Genomic DNA, 19,438 nt, shown 5'->3' with positions numbered 1-19,438 from the left:
TTAGCATTACTTGGGAAAAGATGGCATTAAATTAGCATTAGCATTACTCATTTTTATCAAAATAATGCATTAAATTAGCATTACATAGGGTGCATTAGCATTACCATTACTTTTTGAGAATCATTGCATGTTATTATCACATACACTGTTTTTCATAAAATCATTTTAGTTTACCTAGGTCTAGGTCGTCTACATGAATAGTTAAATACGTGTATGACTTCCTTGTATTATATCTGATTTTTTTCTTTTACCATTACTTTATAAAAAAAAAAAATAAAAATACCTAATGTTGGAAGTACAGCATGCATGAGCATTTAAACTGTTAGAGAAAGTCAAGTACCTGTTTAATGGCTCCCTAACAGCCTAATTTAACATGATATGTAAAAGCTAGCTGCCTTAAACAGGTCTTAAACATCAATAACAATGGCATAGTGTTAATTGATAAAAAGGTGTCAAAAGATAATAGATGCTGTTTGATATTTTGGGTGACAAATCTAATTATGTCACACTTCTATGGCTATTAAAAATTTGCACCTTGGAGTTGTCCAAGGTTTTAAATGTATTTTTCAAAATCTTTCAGGTGTACATTGAACAAAAGGCAATTATATCATCAGACAGTTTATTAAAATCGAACAAAAATCTATTAGAGAACTACTATAACCTGTATAAATAACAGCATACATGTGTATTATTTTTCTTCCAGTGATACAAAAAATAATGCCTAAGCAATGCTAAGCATTAGCATTAGCATTACTTACTTTGGCATTAAATTAGCATTATTTTTAATGCTAAAATCGTGGCATTAATCATTACTTGGCATTATTTGAAAAAAAAATGCATTACTAATGCATTAGCATTAGCATTAGCATTACTACAACCCTGATCTTGAGCCCAATGTTTCCTGCTATGTGAAAAATTGCACTAAGTAAAATCACTCTCAAGATGTATGACAGACTACATTGAACAGACATTTGATCTCCAGAAGTGTCTCTTGATCTTGGAATCACAGGACTGGGTTTTGTTCACAGCACATCTATCCTTTATGGAAACATTTTATCTAAGTAATACTAAAATCCCATCTTTGATGATAGCTACGGACTTGTACCCTTAAAACCTTTTGACATTCGAGTATGACATTGGGCCTAAGTCTTGTTATCGGGAACATTTATGCCAAGTAATACAATGTATCAAAATCCCTTGAATGGCAGTTACTGACCAGTACATTATGGAAAGATGGACTGACACCTTCCGACCTTTTTTCTTCAGAGCTATTTCTGTACTGATAATCTACTTAGCAATTTTAACACAATTCCAAAAGTTTTTCTTTTTCAGTACTTTGTGACAATATTTTTAGAAGCAATGTCAATTTAATAGATGAACAAACAACAAAACAGATTTTATAACAAAAATAATTTATTGTGACATACATTTCTATTTACATAATCAATTACTAAATGTTACAGCCTTCTCGAGTTCCTATTCATACATGAGTAGCTGAAGTTCAATATTTGTATGTGTTTGGATGTAATTACATATTTCAATAATCTCCAACTTGGTGAAAAATCCATATGTTAACATTGGAATTTTAACCAAATATTGATGTAAACATTCATAAATCACTTGTAAACTTATTTCTGTCACTCTCTAAACCATAATTGTACATTTATGTGTGTTAATTTTTCCGGACAGGGTTTATCAATCCCTTACATTTCCACAGCATTTCAACATTCATAATTCCTATTCAACAGATTTCATAGCGTTACCTACTTGTTTTAAAACACACTAGCAAAACTTCTTTTAAAAGTTTGTTACTGTGTACATCTGTATATTTGTGTACATGTATACACAGATTTGCCACTAATAAATTGCACTATTTAAAGCTGACAGTATCAATAAAGACTGTCTGCACATAATGCAAGCACACATTTACTTTAAGCTAGTCAACTATCAGATTTTCAAACACTCCTATTTTCGTGCTTCCATTTTTTTTCTGACCATTTCTCGCAGTTGTGACAGAATTTTCGTTTCTCGTTTTGCTCGTTCTTCATGATTAAATGTGGCCAAGGCTCGTTTCTCATCGGCACTGTAGATCTGGTTCTCTTTACGTAAACGTACAGCTTCCATACGTCGATGTCTGAAAAAGACAAAAAAGATGATTAAAATAAAAGTTTCAACTTTGAGCAAACTCACATTTAAAATAGGCCTTTTTCAAATAATAATATACCCTTGGTAGTTCAGTTTATACTAATTTGTTTTAGCTGGATTGCAATGAAAGCTTTAAGCTTATTGGAACCACTTTTGAGTCCGCTTCCTGGCAAAACCAACACTCACCAGGTGTCATATGAGAAGTCATGGTCCTGACCCCAGTGGGGCTCGAACCCATCATCCCTGGATTGAGCGGCCAACACCATATCCACTAGACCACCGCTCCCCTTGGTAGTTTGAAGAAGTATAACAAAATAACATGGCAAAAACCATTTGTAAAAGATATTTATTATGCTTTCCCAGAAGGCCAGCTGTGGTAAACTTGGTGTGTTACTTTCAATTTCAAGTATGCTTAACCTTGACATTTGACCTATCAAAGGCGATCATCCTAGCTTTCTCCAAATGCTGACCTTAATATATCAATTTCAGATTTGAGGATTTTGACTTTTCTTCTACAAAACAATTCATTTACTGACCACAAGACAAGTGTTCTACAGTTTGATAGGCATAGACCCAAGTATTTTTCCAGATTTTGATCAGAAAACTGACATTTGACCTACTGATCCACAAAATGATGTGGGAGAGGGGGGAGGGGGGTGTTGAGGGGTAATCAACTGACCACAAGCAATCATTCTTTTAAGTATGACTAAAGTAGGCCCAAGGATTCTCTACTTACTGATAGAGACCAAATGGTCCATTAACACCAACAATACACTATAGCCACTCTTTTCTCCATTAGCAGCTTTTAAATTATCTAAAATGCAATTTTTCCTTAAGCATATTGTGCTGATATTTTCTTAATGTTGGGGAAAAATCTTGTATAATTGACAAATGATGATTTAAGAGCTGAAAACAAGAATTTTTTTAGCCTCATTACTGACACAATTGTATTGAGAACAAAGCTATTCCTAATGAGGCATATCATATTTCAAAAGGCCCACTTTTGTGTATTGACTCTATCAAATAAAACGATCAAGTAATTAAAGGAAGAGTGGAATTTAAGGTAAACTACAATTTATTACATTACTGTGAAACAGTTTAAGTTTATATTCATTTTTTGGACTAGTGAATGACATTGTACACTTCACTAAGTCTTGTATCAGCATAAACATTTAATTTGATTTCTGTTTTTGTAGCGATATAAAGTCACTTTGGTCGCACTGTTACCTTATAGCACTACTGAATATTGAAATATGACCAGTCCTTTCTAGCATTATCAAAGTTAAACAGCAGACAACTCTTCTAGTGATGTGACAGAAAATTAATTTAACAATTCTGTAAAACATATTCATACTTCAGGAACAAGAGTACTGCATTATGGGTAATGCAGTGTCTGCAAAAGCAGCTGATGAAAGGGAGGCTCTGAAGAGGCAGCAAAAGAAGGTAAAAAGAGAGAAGCGGCGAAAGAGATGTCTGCTGCAACAGAAATTGAAGTTTGATGAATCCGGGAATGCTGTACACTATGATCAGCAGGGGAACCAGTTTTACTATGACAGCAAAGGAAACCCATTTTATGTAGATGAAACTGGTACCCGGTTCTACTTGGATGACCATGGTGTACCATTTTATTTGAATGATAATGAAGAACCATACTATTTGGATGAAAACCGTGAGAAATTCTATCTGGATGAAAACAGAGAACCATATTACTTGGATAAAAAAGGAGAAAAATATTTCTTGGACATGAAAGGAAACAAGTACTGTTTTAATGAGAATGGTAATCCATATTTAGCTAATGATAAATTAGATAAGGATGAAGAAGATATTCTCTCGGATAAATTCAAAGAAAGACGGATGGGTGTTATTTCAAAACAGTCATCAGAAAGAACTGAAAGTGGGCCTTTTAACATGAAGGAGATGAAAATTCGTTCGCCAGTAACATCATTCAGGATGGGAAGAGCAGACTGTGAAAGGAACGTGGCGGTTATAGATCATCGCAAAAACTCAACTGCATCATCCAAGTTTACGAGTCCTCAAACTGTGGGAAGTCAAAGGTCAGTCGAACTTATTGATCATCGCAGGAAGTTGTTTACATCCTCCAATTTTACACTACCTCAAACTGTGGAAAGTCAGATGTCGGATACAGGAAGTTTGCTCTCTTCATACAAAAGCTTATCATTTACAAAGTCAGAATATGAACAAGACATTCCCGTTACTCCTGATTATATAAAAGATGACACTAAAGAGTCTGAGACACAGATAACGGCTCAGCTTGAGGCAGAAAATAAAGTTCTTAAGAAACTATTGCAAAATGAACTAGAACGGAAAGATCTACCTGAGCCTAAAGCATTTAGGAAAGTTGGAACGTTCAATATTCGAGCTGAAGATGATACAAAAGACTGTGTAGTGAGTGGACAAGCGTTTCTTCCAGATGGACACCTAGTAATAACTGATGTTAGTAATCGGAAACTTAAACTTTTTGATTCAGAATTAAAATTAATTAGTTCACATCCACTTGACTTCAGCCCTCACAGTTTATGTACTGGCTCTAAAGACACTTTACTTCATGTAACATTCAAAACCAGGATGTTCAATGGAATTAGTATCTATAAAGTTGAAGACAAGTCATTTTCTTCTCAACAAACTGTGAGAATGAAAGGGATTCCGTATGGAATTTCAAGGAGCAATGAAGGTCTAGCAGTGATTGCCTCAAATCCAAATGGCTGGCAGATAATCCTTCTGAATTTAAAAGGCAAAATTTCAAGAGTTATTGAACTTGAAAATAGTTACTTGAAATTAGCAAATCCAGAATATCTAGCCATAACAAAAGATCTGAAACTATTTGTCTCTGACAGGGGCAGTAACTCTGTATACTGCTTTGACACTAAAGGGGAAGAACTCTTCCAATATCAACAACTAAGAGAACCAAAAGGTTTATGTATGGACAATAAGGGTTCTGTCTTTATAACAAGTCCTGGAGTAGTCCATCAGGTTTCAACATCAGGGGAAAGAATCAAAGCATTAATGCGAAGGGAGACAACTGGATTTTCCCCAAGTGGTGTGTGTTATGATGCGGAAGACAACCTTATGGTTTTAACTGGACAATCAAATTTCTTAGTAGCTTATGAACTGACCTGATCTTCATAATATATGATTCTGATCAGAATAAACACTGCTAAATACCAGTTTTCCATGAAAAACTTTTTTTTCCAAAGCAGAATGAACATCAAATAAATCATCAAAACCTATTAACAAACTGTTTATGTAAGCAGATAGTTTTGAAGCAACCTGTTAAAGACATCTATTTGCACCATTTTTTTTTTAATACTCTTTAAGAAAATAAAAACTGCCTAAAAATATAGTGTTTCTTTAATTCTCTCCAAAATAAATTTTCTGAAAATATCTTACAACATCCTCACTATAAAGAACAAGAAACAAACCCTTCCCTGTAAAAAAAATCCTTTTATTTTGTTGTAAACAATTTCATGCTTTTGATCAAAATTGCTATTTCATGGAGATATGAATTTATGTGTTTCAGCTTTTCCAGATAAAATGAAATTCAATGTGAATCTATCTGTTCGTTTGGCTTTTGAATATGGATTATCGTTACCATGAAATCCACAAAAATTGTCCCCTATTTGGCCAGTTTTTCAAGTGTCAATGCATCAACAGATCATAGGTCATCTGTATATGAAGCAAAGTGAATTCAATATAACTTACGTATATAATATTATGATCCTCACTGACAATGTTAAAATACTAAATTCTGAGGTGTGTCAAAGATGAACAAGAGCGCCGCCAAGCGGGGCAAAATACGCCCAAAGGCTTACATCATAGGATGGGAGCAAAATTTTAAGAACTTGACTGTTGAAGCCCCAAAGGACTGGAACAACAAAAGGAAAACTTCAAAAAACAAATCTAAGTCCACAAAAAAAAAATTCAAAGTCTACAAAAAAATCCTTACCAGATACAGGTATGTAAAAATACACCTTAAAATTGGAGGTACCATCCATGTTGTACCACAGAAAAGTGGTCTCGGTTTTTCCCTACGGCCAATAATAAAAAAGTTTCAAAATAAGCTATTTATAGTAACATAAAAGGGAAGTAATTCAAAAAAAAATTATTGTAAGTACAAAAAAAAGAGATCTGCCAAATAAAAACAAGAGCCATGTCAGACATGGCTAATCCCCCCACCGGGCATATCATAATTGAAGGATGTGGTCCGCATCAGGGGTTTTAAGATGTGGAAAAAAGAATAAGTCAGTAGTGAGCTGGTTTACTGCTAAATTTTATTAAGTTTCATGAAGAGTATAGCTATGATGTTTTTCTATATGGCTACTGTAAAAAGAAGGAATGGAAAGCTAACAGGGAACAAGAGTGCCAGAATGTCACAATATATGCCCGTCAAAGCAAATTTCTTTACTCTAGCAGCTGTATTTGCAAATGGAATGTTAATTTTGTGGTTGTTTAGTAATCATTGTAAGTCTTTTGTTTTTTAAAGTCCAGAAAAAAACTCCTTACTAGGTAGAGATACCTTATATATAATAAAATTAATAAAATACACCTAAAACTGGAGAGTAACATCTATGCTGTACCACAGAAAAGTGGTCTTGTTTTTTCCCTAGGGTCAATTATAAAAATGTTTCAATATAAGTTATTTATAGTAACAACTAAGGGAAGTTAATCTTTAAAAAAAAAAAAAAAAAAAGAAGAAAAATTGCAAGTACACACAAAAATCTTTATCAGGAAGAGACTGGTCAAAATACACCTCAAAATTGGATTTAGCATGTTTGTTGTACTACAGAAAAGTGGTCTCGCTTTTTCCCTACGACTAGTAATGAAAAAGTTACAACAAAAGCTATTTAAAGTAACAACAAAGGGAAGTAATTCTAAAGAAGGGAACTGCGCATGACACTTCGTCTCATGATGGTGTATAATTGTGCCAAGTTACATCAAAATCCCTCCATGCATGAAGAAGAAATGCTTCGGACAAAGTCATTCTTGTATCTGACCTTTGGCCTCTAAGTGTGACCTTGACCTTAGGCCTAGTGACCTGGATCTTGCGCATGACACTCCGTCTCGTGGTGGTGAACATTTGTGCCAAGTTATATCAAAATCCCTCAATGCATGAAGAAGAAATGCTCCGGACAAGGTTTTTATTCTTGTATCCTTTGACCTCTAAGTGTGACCTTGACCTTAGACCTAGGGACCTGGTTCTTGCGTACGACACTCCGCCTCGTAGTGGTAAACATTTGTGCCAAGATATATCAAAATCCCTCCATGCATGAAGAAGACATGCTCTGGACAAATTTTTTTAAGAAAATATGATAAAGGGGAATAACTCAAAAAATAGGCAAGGTAGAGTTATTGTTCTTGCACACTGCACTTCCTCCCAATGTGTTCTTTCAGTGTATGAAGTTTGAAGAAAATCCCTCCAGTACTTTTGGGGTTATGCTCCGGACAAAATGTTTTAAGAAAATATGATAAAGGGGAATAACTCAAAAAATAGGCAAGGTAGAGTTATTGTTCTTGCACACTGCACTTCCTCCCAATGTGTTCTATCAGTGTATGAAGTTTGAAGAAAATCCCTCCAGTACTTTTGGAGTTATGCTCCGGACAAAATTTTTTAAGAAAAAAAGATAAAGGGGAATAACTCAAAAAATAGGCAAGGTAGAGTTATTGTTCTTGCACAATGCACTTCCTCCCAATGTGTTCTATCAGTGTATGAAGTTTGAAGAAAATCCCTCAAGTACTTTTGGAGTTATGCTCCGGACAAAGATCGTTGCGGACGCACGGACGGACGGACGGATGGAGAGCATTTCTAATATCCCCTTCACCTTTGGAGGGGGGATAAACAAAAGCACTGCAATGCAGAGCAATATACACAAAGCAAAGTCATATATGACCTTTGACCCTTAAGTGTGACCTTGACCTTGAAGCGAGTCGTCCGGAACATGCGCTCTGCACATCGTTGCAATGTGGTGAACATTTCTGCCAAGTTTCTTTGAAATCCTTCCAGCAGTTCAAGAGTTACAGAGCGGACACGAAACAAACTGATATGACCTTTGACTCCTAAGTGTGACCTTGACCTTGAAACGAGACATCCGGAACATGCGCTCTGCACGTCGTCTGGGTGTGGTGAACATTTGTGTCAAGTTTCTTTGAAATCCTTCAAGGGGTTCAAGAGTTACAGAGCGGACACGAAACAAACTGATATGACCTTTGACTCCTAAGTGTGACCTTGACCTTGAAGCGAGACATCCGAAACATGCACTCTGCACGTCGTCTGGGTGTGGTGAACATTTGTGTCAAGTTTCCTTGAAATCCTTCAAGGGGTTCAAGAGTTACAGAGCGGACACGAAATTGCTAACGGACAGACGGACACCAGCGTCATAACATAATACGTCCCTTCGGGCGTATAATAAAGAATTGATCCAAACAGGAAAATGCAAAATCTGTTTGGGTTTTACAATGATTTTGAGAAATTCTGCAAGAAGATTTAAATCTATTTGTCGAATTTCATTAACCCTCTTGCAGGAAGCAGTGGTGTCATTATGGTGTCATCAATTTATCCTGAGGTAACAGACTCGAGACCAGGTGGGGTCTTGACTATTTGTATCTTCAAATCACAAATGATCTCAAGTGTTTTAAATAACTTTCAAACTGTTTCTTCAAACTGATAAGTTATAACCCATTATTTTCTAGGTCTCAAATAAGTAATACCCTAAATAGTGCACAATGGAGTATGTGTTACCTGAAATAAGTGCCTTCTGGAATATGTGATACATGCATTAAGTGCACCATGAAATATGTATACCGAAAAAAAGTGCTCTCCTACCACCCTCTAGCCCCCTGGAATATGTGATATCAAAAATAAATGCCCCATCCCTGACACTCTGGAATATGTGATACCCAGATTAAGTGCCCCCAAGGAGTAGGTGATACTTGAAATAAGTGCCCCACAGAATGTGTGATACCTGTAATAAGTGCCCCCCCTTAAGGGCTGAGCAGTTCTTGAAGTGTTCAAGGAATAGGGGTCAGGTAGAATAGCTTTTATGACCTTATTTGTACTTAAAATATGTAGAGAAATCTATAATGCAATTAAATCTTTTTTAACTTTTTATTTACTTTATTAGCACTTAAATTAGAGTTAAATACGTAGTAAAGACTTATTACAAATAATTTTCTTATTATAATTATTATCTTTTAAATCACACACCAAACTGAAGAGTTGTTTTTTTCTAAGAAAAAAAATTGTAGTTTCAAATGGGGTCATCGATTAGTGACAAGTTCCTTATATGTGGGTACATAGTAATCAAAATACTGGCTTGAGAAACATTTTACTTAACCTTTTTCGGCCTTTGTTAAACAGTTCATTAAAATTAAAAAAAAAAAAAAAACAATAAAAAACAAAGAAGCCTAGTGAAATGATCAGTACAACAATGAAGTAATTTTCTCCCTTTGTTAAAATGTCAATCAGATAATGATTAAAAACAAAACACAGTGTAACATAAACCCTGGTAGCTGATTAATAATAGTGACTGACAACTCAAAAAAAGAATTAAAATAAATGTAGGTTAACGAAAGTGTAACACAGAAAATCAGTCAATTATCAAGTTCAGAATAATCTTTCATTTATAAGTAAGTTTAATTTTTTAAGGATTTAAAATTAATATCATATCTTTGGTGGTAAAGATAGATTAACAGTGTATTATTTATATATTAAATAAATTGTTTTATCTGTTGTTTTTTTAAAGTAGATATTTCTATGCAGTGCAGATATTCTGGTTCTTAAGAAAACTTAATAATGCTGACTTTTAGGACAACTGTGCTGGTCTTAAGAGAACTTACACTTATTTTGAGGAAAACATAATTGCTGATGCTGATTTTTAGGATAACATATGCTGATTTTTAGGGCAACATGTGCTGACTTTTAAGACAACTTATACTGGTTTTTAGGCGAACTTATGCTAATTTTCAAGACCACTTAAGCTGATTTTTGGACAACCTACGTGAAGTTATTGTGAGTTTAAGTACATGGTCCATTTCATACTACCCTAAAGTAAAATAAATAGTGGCTGCATTTATGCAAATGTGTATTTTTGGTTTTGTTAAATACCAAATTCTTTTCTTTTTTTTATCAGGAAAAAAGTCGGAAGAGTGCTGGCAAAACAGCCAATAGAAAATGTAACAACATACTTTATAAAGACAAACATGGAGATCTGAAATGACTGTAAATATCAATGGGGTCTGGTTCTAGTAAAAAAAAGGAACAGGTCCGATGGGAGGTTGGTGATGAACCGCCAGAGGAAAATAAATTTATAAATCGAGAATGGAAACCGAAAGTAATAAAACTGAAGAAAAGACGAGCGATACCAGAAGGAATGTTTGGCGTTAAGGTTCTTGATGATGAATTTGAGTGCAATATAACGAGTGCAGCCTTTTTACCGACAGGAGATATTTTTGTCGTTGACCAAGCAAACAAGAAACTGAAATTGTTTGATAAATCGTACAGATTTCGTGCCAGTGCCCAAGTACCGTCAAACCCACTCAGTGTATGCGCAGTTCCAAATGGGCCATTTGCTTATGTTACATTTCCTGCATCATGTCGCATACGACAAATTGAAACTAACAAAAATGATATGAAGAGGCTCGAAACAATACAAACTATCGGAAAATGTACAGCTATCGCAAGTAATAAATTTGGAGGACTTGCCGTGGCTGTAAATATGACAGGAAACCAATGGCAAATTCATCTCATGAATTCTAGTGGGAAAATCCAGAAACGTGTTCATGGTGAAAATCTATTTTTAAATCCTGAGCACATCGCCATAACTGAAGACCTGAACCTTGTGATATCGGATCGTGGAAACCACACCATCTATCACATCACTCCTGACGGTTATGTCATATTCGCGTATAAAGAAGTAAAAGGTCCACTAGACTGTTTTATTGACAAACTTGGCTATATCTATGTTTCTGGACCAGAAAAAATCCATCAACTGAATGAGAGAGGAGAAAAGGTCTCGTATGTTATTTCAAAAGCAGACATAGGCTTTTCCCCTGCAGCACTTGCATATAGAGAAAAGGACGATCTTTTTCTCGTTGCTGGGAAGTCAGATAAAATCAAACTGTACTCTCTAAAAAATTTCTAGGAGCAGTTATTCTATTGACTGCTTGTAACAACTTGTTTATTTGTTGTTTTATGCTGGTCATTTAAAGGAATTAAGAGAGCATACTAACTGCTGATTTTAACAGAAAAATTGACACTCATGCAAAACGTGGATTTTTTTTATACTTTTACAATTTTCTTTTCAAGAACTAAGCTTAAAGTTTATCATTTTCTACATTTTGTCACATAAGCACCATCAGAAATGCTCTTGTTTTTTATCATAAAATAAAACAAAATATTTAAGTCCTATTCTTATGTTCATTTCTTTTTAAAACAAGAGGGCCATGATGGCCCTATATCGCTCCCCTGAGTACCATTGCTTTAACCAAAAACAAAAAGAAAAAATTCTTACAAGGTACAGATATGTCAAAAAACACCTAAAAATTGGAGGCACCATCAATGTTGTACCACAGAAAAGTGGTCTCAGTTTTTCCCTATGGCCAACAATAAAAAAGTTACTAAATAAGCTATTTATAGTAACATAAAAGGGAAGTAATAAAAAAAAAATTGTAAGCGAACAAAAGAAGGATCTGCCAAATAAAAACAAGAGCATTGCAATGCAACGCAAATGCAGAGCAATATTCCCATAAAACAAAGTCATATGACCTTTGACCCCTAAGTGTGACCTTGACATTGAATTTAGCCATCTGAAACATGCGCTCTGCACATCCTTTCATTGAGTGAACATTTGTGTCAGGTTTCTCTGAAATCCATCAAGGGGTTCAAGAGTTACAGAGCGGAAGGGAAATTGCTAACCAACACACAGACAGACAGACGGACACCGAGGCGATAACATAATACGTCCTTGTGGGCGTATAAAAAAGAATCGAGATCTTATGGTGATACAAGTTGTGTGCAAGTTTGGTTAAAATCAAATCATAAATGAAGCTGCTGTTGTGCAGACAAGGTCAAAATAGCCCATTTTGGCCCTTTCAGGGACCATAACTCTGGAACCCATTATGGGATCTGGCCGGTTCAAGAATGGAATCAAGATCTTTTGGTGACACAAGTTTTGTGCAAGTTTGATTAAATTCAAATCATACATGAAGCTGCTATTGTGCAGACAAGGTCAAAATAGCTAATTCCGGCCCTATCAGGGGCCATAACTTTGGAACCCATTATGGGATCTGGCCGGTTCAAGAAAGGAACCAAGATCTTATGGTGACACAAGTTTTGTGCAAGTTTGGTTAAAATCAAATCATAAATGAAGCTGCTATTGTGCAGACAAGGTCAAAATAGCTGATTTTAACCCTTTCAGGGGCCATAACTCTGGAACCCATAATGGAATCTTGCCAGTTCCATAAGGAAACCAAGATCTTATGGTGATACAAGTTGTGTGCAAGTTTGGTAAAAATCAAATCATAAATAAAGCTGCTATTGTGCAGACAAGCTCAAAATAGCTAATTTTGGCCCTTTCAGGGGCCATAACTCTGGAACCCATAATGGGATCTGGCCAGTTCAAAAAAGGAACCGAGATCTAGTGATACAAGTTGAGTGCAAGTTTGGTTAAAATAAAATCATAAATGAAACCACTATCGTGCAGACAAGAAATTGTTGACGGACGGACGGACGCACGCACGGACTGACGACGGACGAAGGGTGATCACAAAAGCTCACCTTGTCACTATGTGACAGGTGAGCTAAAAAAATCATTAAATAATTCCAATTTTATACAAAGCAAACTAGGCAAACTAGTGGCCCCTGATGCTTTGGACCTCGGACAACAGTTCCCATTATCATGGTAACCACAGTTCAGTAAAAACACCAAGACTGACCTGCTTCCACTCATCACAAAACCTTGGTCCTCATAATGGGTAATTTCATCTGGAGTGAGACCGATTTCACCTCTTCTTGGGATTCTCTTCCCCTCGGCAATGTAGGCCGCCATCGCAGCACCTTCTCCTGGTAACAAGGCCTTACCGAAACTGAAAAATATCATATTGCTCTTACATGTATATCCATTTTTCTGTATCTTCAAAATTTTATGTTTCATAAAATCGTTTCAATTTCCTTGGCAGACCATTGTTACTACCTCTCATATGTAAATTATTTATACCAACTGTTTAAGTTCCTCATACCAATAGTATTCATTTGTCAAGTTTCATTTATAGTTTTTCTGGGAATGAAGAATTTACATTAGACTTAAAATCCATTGGAGTCAAATCTTTTACTGTAACTAATGTGATCCTGTCTAAACCAACTTAGAACATAGATCCTGGAAATCTTCTTGATATAGTGAACATATGATCTATGTTTCATCAAAATCAGCAAAGCTGTTATGGATCTAATTCAATCCAAGTGTCAAACTTTTCGTCTTTGGGAGATGTGACCCTGACCTTTGACTGCAGAACATGGTTTGTGCACATCATACTAATGTGATGATCATCTGACTGATATTTCATGAAATTACCAGTACCTCATGGGATAAGGAGATATTTTTTAAAGACTACACAAAATTAAAGGCTAAAATTTCTAGAACTGCCTAACTGCCCTTTGGCAGTTTTATTTGATCAGGAGTCTGGTCTTCATGTAGTAAACATTTAATCCACATTTAACCCCTAGATGATGTCAACATATATATCCAAAGTCTTCTGAAATTCCTAGAAAGTATTTAGGAAATACTGACAAGACGCAAACTCCAAAGCTAAAATCTTTTATCTTGAGGTATGACCTTGACCTTGAGTGAGCCATCACCGTTGAAATATAGGTTCTGGCATTGTCTCCATGAGGTGAACTTGCAGATTACAAACATAAGAAATAGCAAATACATGCTGTAACTGTTTTATTTACAGAATATCATGGCATAAATTATCACCTGGAGTAGAATATAAACTCTAAACTGTCTAACTTACTCTTTTTGGGACAAGCCAGCAGCTGTGGGATTAAAAGGTTTCGGACCAATTTCATCATCTTCAGAGTCAGAGGCTGTGTTTGATACTGGCACTGAAATAAATAGATAAATAAATTATGAAAAGATTAATCAGATGTATCCGGCTATAAGTATGTGTGAGAAATGTAAAAAAAAACAAGAGTTGTCACTATTTGTGACAAAAGCCCCAAAAGCGTGCCTAAGAATGCAACAGTAACTGTTGTCTGTGCAAAAAAATCAACATCATTTTATAACCTTGACCTTGATTCAAGAGACCTGGGTCATAAGCATGACACACCTTCTCAATATGGTTAACATTTGGGTCAAATTATTTTCAAATCTCTTGATAAATGGCAGAGTTATGGACCAGACAAGAAAACCTTTGACTTCCAAGTGTGACCTTGACCTTGGAGCTAGGGGTCTGGGTCTTGCACATGACTCGTCATCTCATTATAGGGAACATTTATGCCAAGTAATTTAAAATCCCTTCATCAATGGCAGAGTTATGGACCGGACAAGAAACAGACCATGTTAACTTTTGGGTCTTACACATGACACATAATCTCATTATGGTAAACATTAATATGCCAAGTTATCTCAAAATCACTTAATGGATGGCAGAGTTATGAACCGGACACAAAACAGACCCTGTTAACCTTTGACCTCTGAGTGTGACCTTGACCTTGGAGCTAAGGGTCTGAGTCTTGTGCATGACACCTTGTGTCATTATGGTAAACATTTATGCCAAGTTATTTCAAAATCACTTCATGGATGGCAGTTATGGACCGGACACGACAGACTCTAAGTGTGACTTGACCTTGGAGATAGGGGTCTGGGTCTTGCGCATGACACAGCCTCTCATTATGGTAAATATTTATGCCAAGTTATTCCAAAATCCCTTTATGGATGGCAGAGATACAGCCTGGATAAGAATTTATAAGCATGCACAGATTCATGGACGCACGCACACACAGACAGCGCTTTTTAATATGCCTACCTTCGGGGGCATAAAAAATAGTATGGATGGGTTGTGATGGGGGACAACTGTAGAGGTCGTCTACTCCATAAGCCCTGCCACCCTTTGAAATTTGAAGGTTCTGGGTCAAATGGTTCTCCAGTTATTGATCAGAAATGAAGTGTGATGGACAGACAGGGCAAAAACAATACGTCTGGGGAGTGACATAATTATCTGAACAATCTTGATGGTCAACCAAGGCAAATTTGTCAAAGTTGAACTAGCAGTTCTTTAAAGATTAAGTTCCCTCTTGCAGACTATGCTGAGTGGAACCTAAGAGGCTGAGACTTCAAGAACCATCTAATGAAAACCCATGGAAAGATTCATTAGATAGTACCATCAAACAGCTTCATATGAAGAAAATTTGAATGGAAGACAGACAAGGGAGAAATGACCGAGAGTGGTCACAAATGCACACCCTGTGCACTATTAAAAAAGATAAAATTAGCATTATGTCCACAGGACATGGATGCCCCCACATACTGTGCCATCCTCTATATAGCAAAAACTATCAAAGGGCCATAACTGCAGTAAAATAATCACAGAAAAAAATCTTCATGGTCATCTATGGAAGTTTGAAGCAAATTAGGCTAATAGTGCGGGAGGAGTTGGACACACAAGATTTCAGTACGTATGTACGTATATACGTATGGACAGACAGCAGCAAGGCTATATTCCACATCAATGTGTGGGGGCATAAAAAACCAATCTGAAAGTAAATTTTCTTCATTTCAAGTCAGTGGCAAAAAATAACAAAAATATAAAATGAAGTTTGGCTTTGATTCACATTTTTACAATTAACCCTTACCCTGCTAAATTTCTAAAATGGACTGGTCAATCATTCAATTTAGGCAGTACAATTTATTATTTGAAGGGCTGTTCACTGAAAATTTACTGACTGATTAGCAAACAGTTGTAGACTATGCATGATCAGCCTGCAGGGACGTGCAGGCTGATCTTGGTCTGCACTGATCGCAAAGGTAGAATTACTTGTCGCCAGCAGACTAAAGGGTAACTTATGAATATAATGCAAATACTTATGTGTATTGAACAAAACTCTCAAACATATATTTTTCCATGAAGGGTATAAATCATATTACTGAATAAAAACCAGGGTAGTATTATGACTGCAAAAAAAGAGAACTCCATCTTTTTATAAAGCAAGGATATGCAGGAAGTATTGATCATTGATGAAAATAATAATCTCTAAAATAAAATTATATAGAGGTATCATATTACTCTTAGCAGAGAACTTCCTTGTTCCCACAAAAAGTCTACCTTATACATCCCAATAAATACAACTGTTGAAATATTTCACAGGCAAAGGTACTCTTTCACAACCCAGGGGTGAACATTTAAAATATCTTACTTTTACATAGGGTTTAATATAAAATTACTGTTAAACTAGAGATGCTTTTGAGAAAAGCGCATGTCTCCCACAACTGCCCCTATGAAAAATGTCTAGTTTCTCTAGATGGTTTAGACAAGTGGATCCAATTAGATGGTCTGGACGAGTGGATACAATCAGTAATTGAAGGGCCATAAATCAAAAGTGCCTGGGCAGATTGGCTAGTTATCGAAATTGGCTAAGGTCTTATGGCCAAACACATTTTGTTCAAGTTTGGTGAAGATCGGATGAGAAATGTTTGACTTAGAGAGCGGACAAGAGTAAAAAGGCCGATTTTTCGGTAAATCAAGGGCCGTAACTCCAAAATGCCTAAACCGATTTGGCTAGTTATTGAACTTAGCTGAGGTCTCATGGTCAAACACATTTTGTTCAAGTTTGGTGAAGATCGGATGAGAAATGTTCCACTTAGAGTGCAGACAAGAGTAAAAAGGCCGATTTTTGGTAATTCAAGGGCCATAACTCCAATACGCCTGGACTGATTTGGCTAGTTATCGAACATGGCTGAGGTCTTATGGTCAAACACATTTTTTAAAGTTTGGTAAAAATCAGATGAGAAATGTTCGCTTGAGAGTGCTGACATGCTTTGTGACAGACAGACAGACACACAGACACAGAGACTGGAGTAAATCAATATGTCTCCCACACCACTGTGTGGTGGGAGACATAATTAGTAATTTTCGCTAGGGATTTTATCACATTAGTTGTTAAATAAATCAAATGTAGTGAAAGTGTTATTTTTGCTGCAAATAACTTGTATTCTCACAAGTTCGTCAAATATTCTAGCAGGCAAACATACAGCAAACCTCTAAACTTGCCAAAGCATCTTGTTTTTACAGTATACCTGACACTGAGAAATTATGAAAGAAGTGAAAACAGATATTGAATACTGGCAGAGAACCAGCAGCTGGACACATTTTCATATTTCGGCTCCATTATTTCCTAAAAAATATTTGACATAAATGAAGCTCACATTGCACAAACTTCAGCTCCTTCGACATACAATATCGTAATCAGCATCACGTTGTGATGTAAAATATGGGTTCCATGAGGCCTCTAATGGGGTCACAAAAAGAAATTATTTTCCCATATGGTAAACCAGTAGCCAGACAAATATTTTGACAATGTTTTGTTGTTATTTTGATATCGAAATAAGTAATTAAATTATTTTTACACATTTCCTTATTATTAATCTCTCCAAAAATGCACGTGAAACATAACCCGATGTTCAATAGCAGCTACGAAAACAAACAGAGGCTGTATATAACTAGAAGATGCTTTTGTAGAAAGCACATGTCTCCCCCAATGCATACTATAGGGATCATCTATTTGGCATGTCCAATCATCCCACTAAGTTTCAACATTCTGGGCCTAAAAGTTCTCAAGTTATGAATTGGAAACCATTCTCTATGTTCAGCCCCAGTGACCTTGGCCTTTCATTGAGTGACTCCAAAAATAATAGGGGTCATCTACTCTGTAAGTCCTATCAACCTTAAAGTTTGAGGGTTCTAGGTCAAATGGTTCACAAGTTTTTTTGACCGGAAATGGATTTCCATGTTCTGTCCACTGTGACTTGACCTTTAATAGAGTGATCCCTAAAAACATAGGGGTCATCTACTCTGCATGTCCAATCATCCTATGAAGTTTCAACATCCTGGGTCAGGTGGTTCTTAAGTTACTGAAAGAAAGTGGTTTTCCATGTTCATACCCCTGTGACCTTGACCTTTAATAGTGACCCCAAAATCAAAAAGGGTCATCTGCTCTGCATGTCTAGTCAAACTATGAAGTTTCAACATTCAGGGTCAAGCAGTTATCAAGTTATTGATCAGAAAGGGTTTTCCATATTCAAGCCCCTGTGACCTTGACCTTTAATAGAGTGACCCCAAAATCAATAGGGGTCTGTGTCTCTGCATGATCAATCATCCTATTAACTTTCAACATCCTAGGTCAAGTGGTTTTGAAGTTATTGATCGGAAATGGTTTTCCATGTTCGGGCCCCTGCGACCTTGACCTTAAACAGAGTGACCCCAAAATCAATAGGGGTCGTCTACTCTGCATGAACAATCATCCTATGAAGTTTCAACATTCTGGATCAAGTTGTTCTCAAGTTATTGATTGGAAATGATTTCCATTTTCAGGCCACTGTGACCCTGACCTTTGATGGAGTGGCCCCAAAAACAATAGGGGTAGTCTACTTCATAGGCCCTGCCATCCTATGAAGTTTGAAGGTTCTTGGTCGAATGGCTCTCTAGTTATGAATTGGAAATGAAGTGTGACGTACGTACAGACAGACAGACGGAAGGACAAGACAAAAAACAATATGTCTCCCCCGTTGGGGGGAGTAGACATAATTACATGTGTCTGGAAACTGGTCCTGTCCAGATACAGGTTCCTAACATAATGTAAAAGTTCATATTCATATAATAATAGCAAAACTAACTGACGCAGAATGGCAATCAGGGGTGTGGAATTCCTATGTCTGACTCGGGACTTTTTGCCAGTGGACAAGTGCATTTTTTCATTCTGTTTGTCCGTGAACAAGTACATTTCCCAGTATAAAACTGAGCAAAAAGCAAGAATAATTCAGTAACGCTGTTTCTAGAAGTTAATGGAGGTGATAAAATAATCTTATCTACAAAATCTATGTTTTATCCGATTGCTGCAGTTTTGGAAAAGCAAACACTTGCGTCTAAATTTAACATTTTTTCTGCATTCTGATTGGCCCTTGTTCTCGGTGTTGCGTGATTTTGTACACAGTAACTCTACGAATAGAAACCGGATACGAAAACGATTCTCGCAAACTTTTAGACAAATTCGTTAATAGAACGTTGG

At 36.2% G+C, this 19,438-nt stretch overlaps 2 protein-coding genes across 3 annotated transcripts in view; one reads left to right on the top strand and one right to left on the bottom strand.

Annotated features, from left to right (window-relative positions):
* Positions 1-1,395: 1,395 nt before the first annotated feature.
* The window catches only part of LOC123554861 (NF-kappa-B-activating protein-like), a 34,306-nt gene continuing 16,263 nt past the window's right edge, over positions 1,396-19,438 (bottom strand). For both annotated transcript variants that reach the window (XM_053547658.1, XM_053547659.1), the window contains exons 7-9: positions 14,170-14,260; positions 13,093-13,242; positions 1,396-2,134 (exon numbers count right to left, since the gene is read on the bottom strand). In XM_053547658.1, coding sequence (XP_053403633.1) covers positions 1,966-2,134; positions 13,093-13,242; positions 14,170-14,260 — 410 coding nt within the window. In that variant the 3' untranslated portion in view covers positions 1,396-1,965. The remainder of the gene's footprint in view (positions 2,135-13,092; positions 13,243-14,169; positions 14,261-19,438) is intronic.
* On the top strand, positions 9,431-11,502 carry LOC128558443 (uncharacterized). Its single transcript, XM_053547662.1, has 2 exons — positions 9,431-9,786; positions 10,290-11,502. Exon 2 carries the CDS (start codon positions 10,389-10,391, stop codon positions 11,298-11,300), a length of 912 nt encoding a protein of 303 aa, XP_053403637.1. The 5' UTR covers positions 9,431-9,786; positions 10,290-10,388; the 3' UTR covers positions 11,301-11,502.

The sequence above is a fragment of the Mercenaria mercenaria genome, chromosome 7, assembly GCF_021730395.1.
Source record: "Mercenaria mercenaria strain notata chromosome 7, MADL_Memer_1, whole genome shotgun sequence".
In the NCBI taxonomy this organism is placed as follows: Eukaryota; Metazoa; Mollusca; class Bivalvia; order Venerida; family Veneridae; genus Mercenaria; species Mercenaria mercenaria.
Note: the sequence above shows the minus strand (reverse complement) of the source record. Positions and strands in the feature narration are given on the sequence as shown.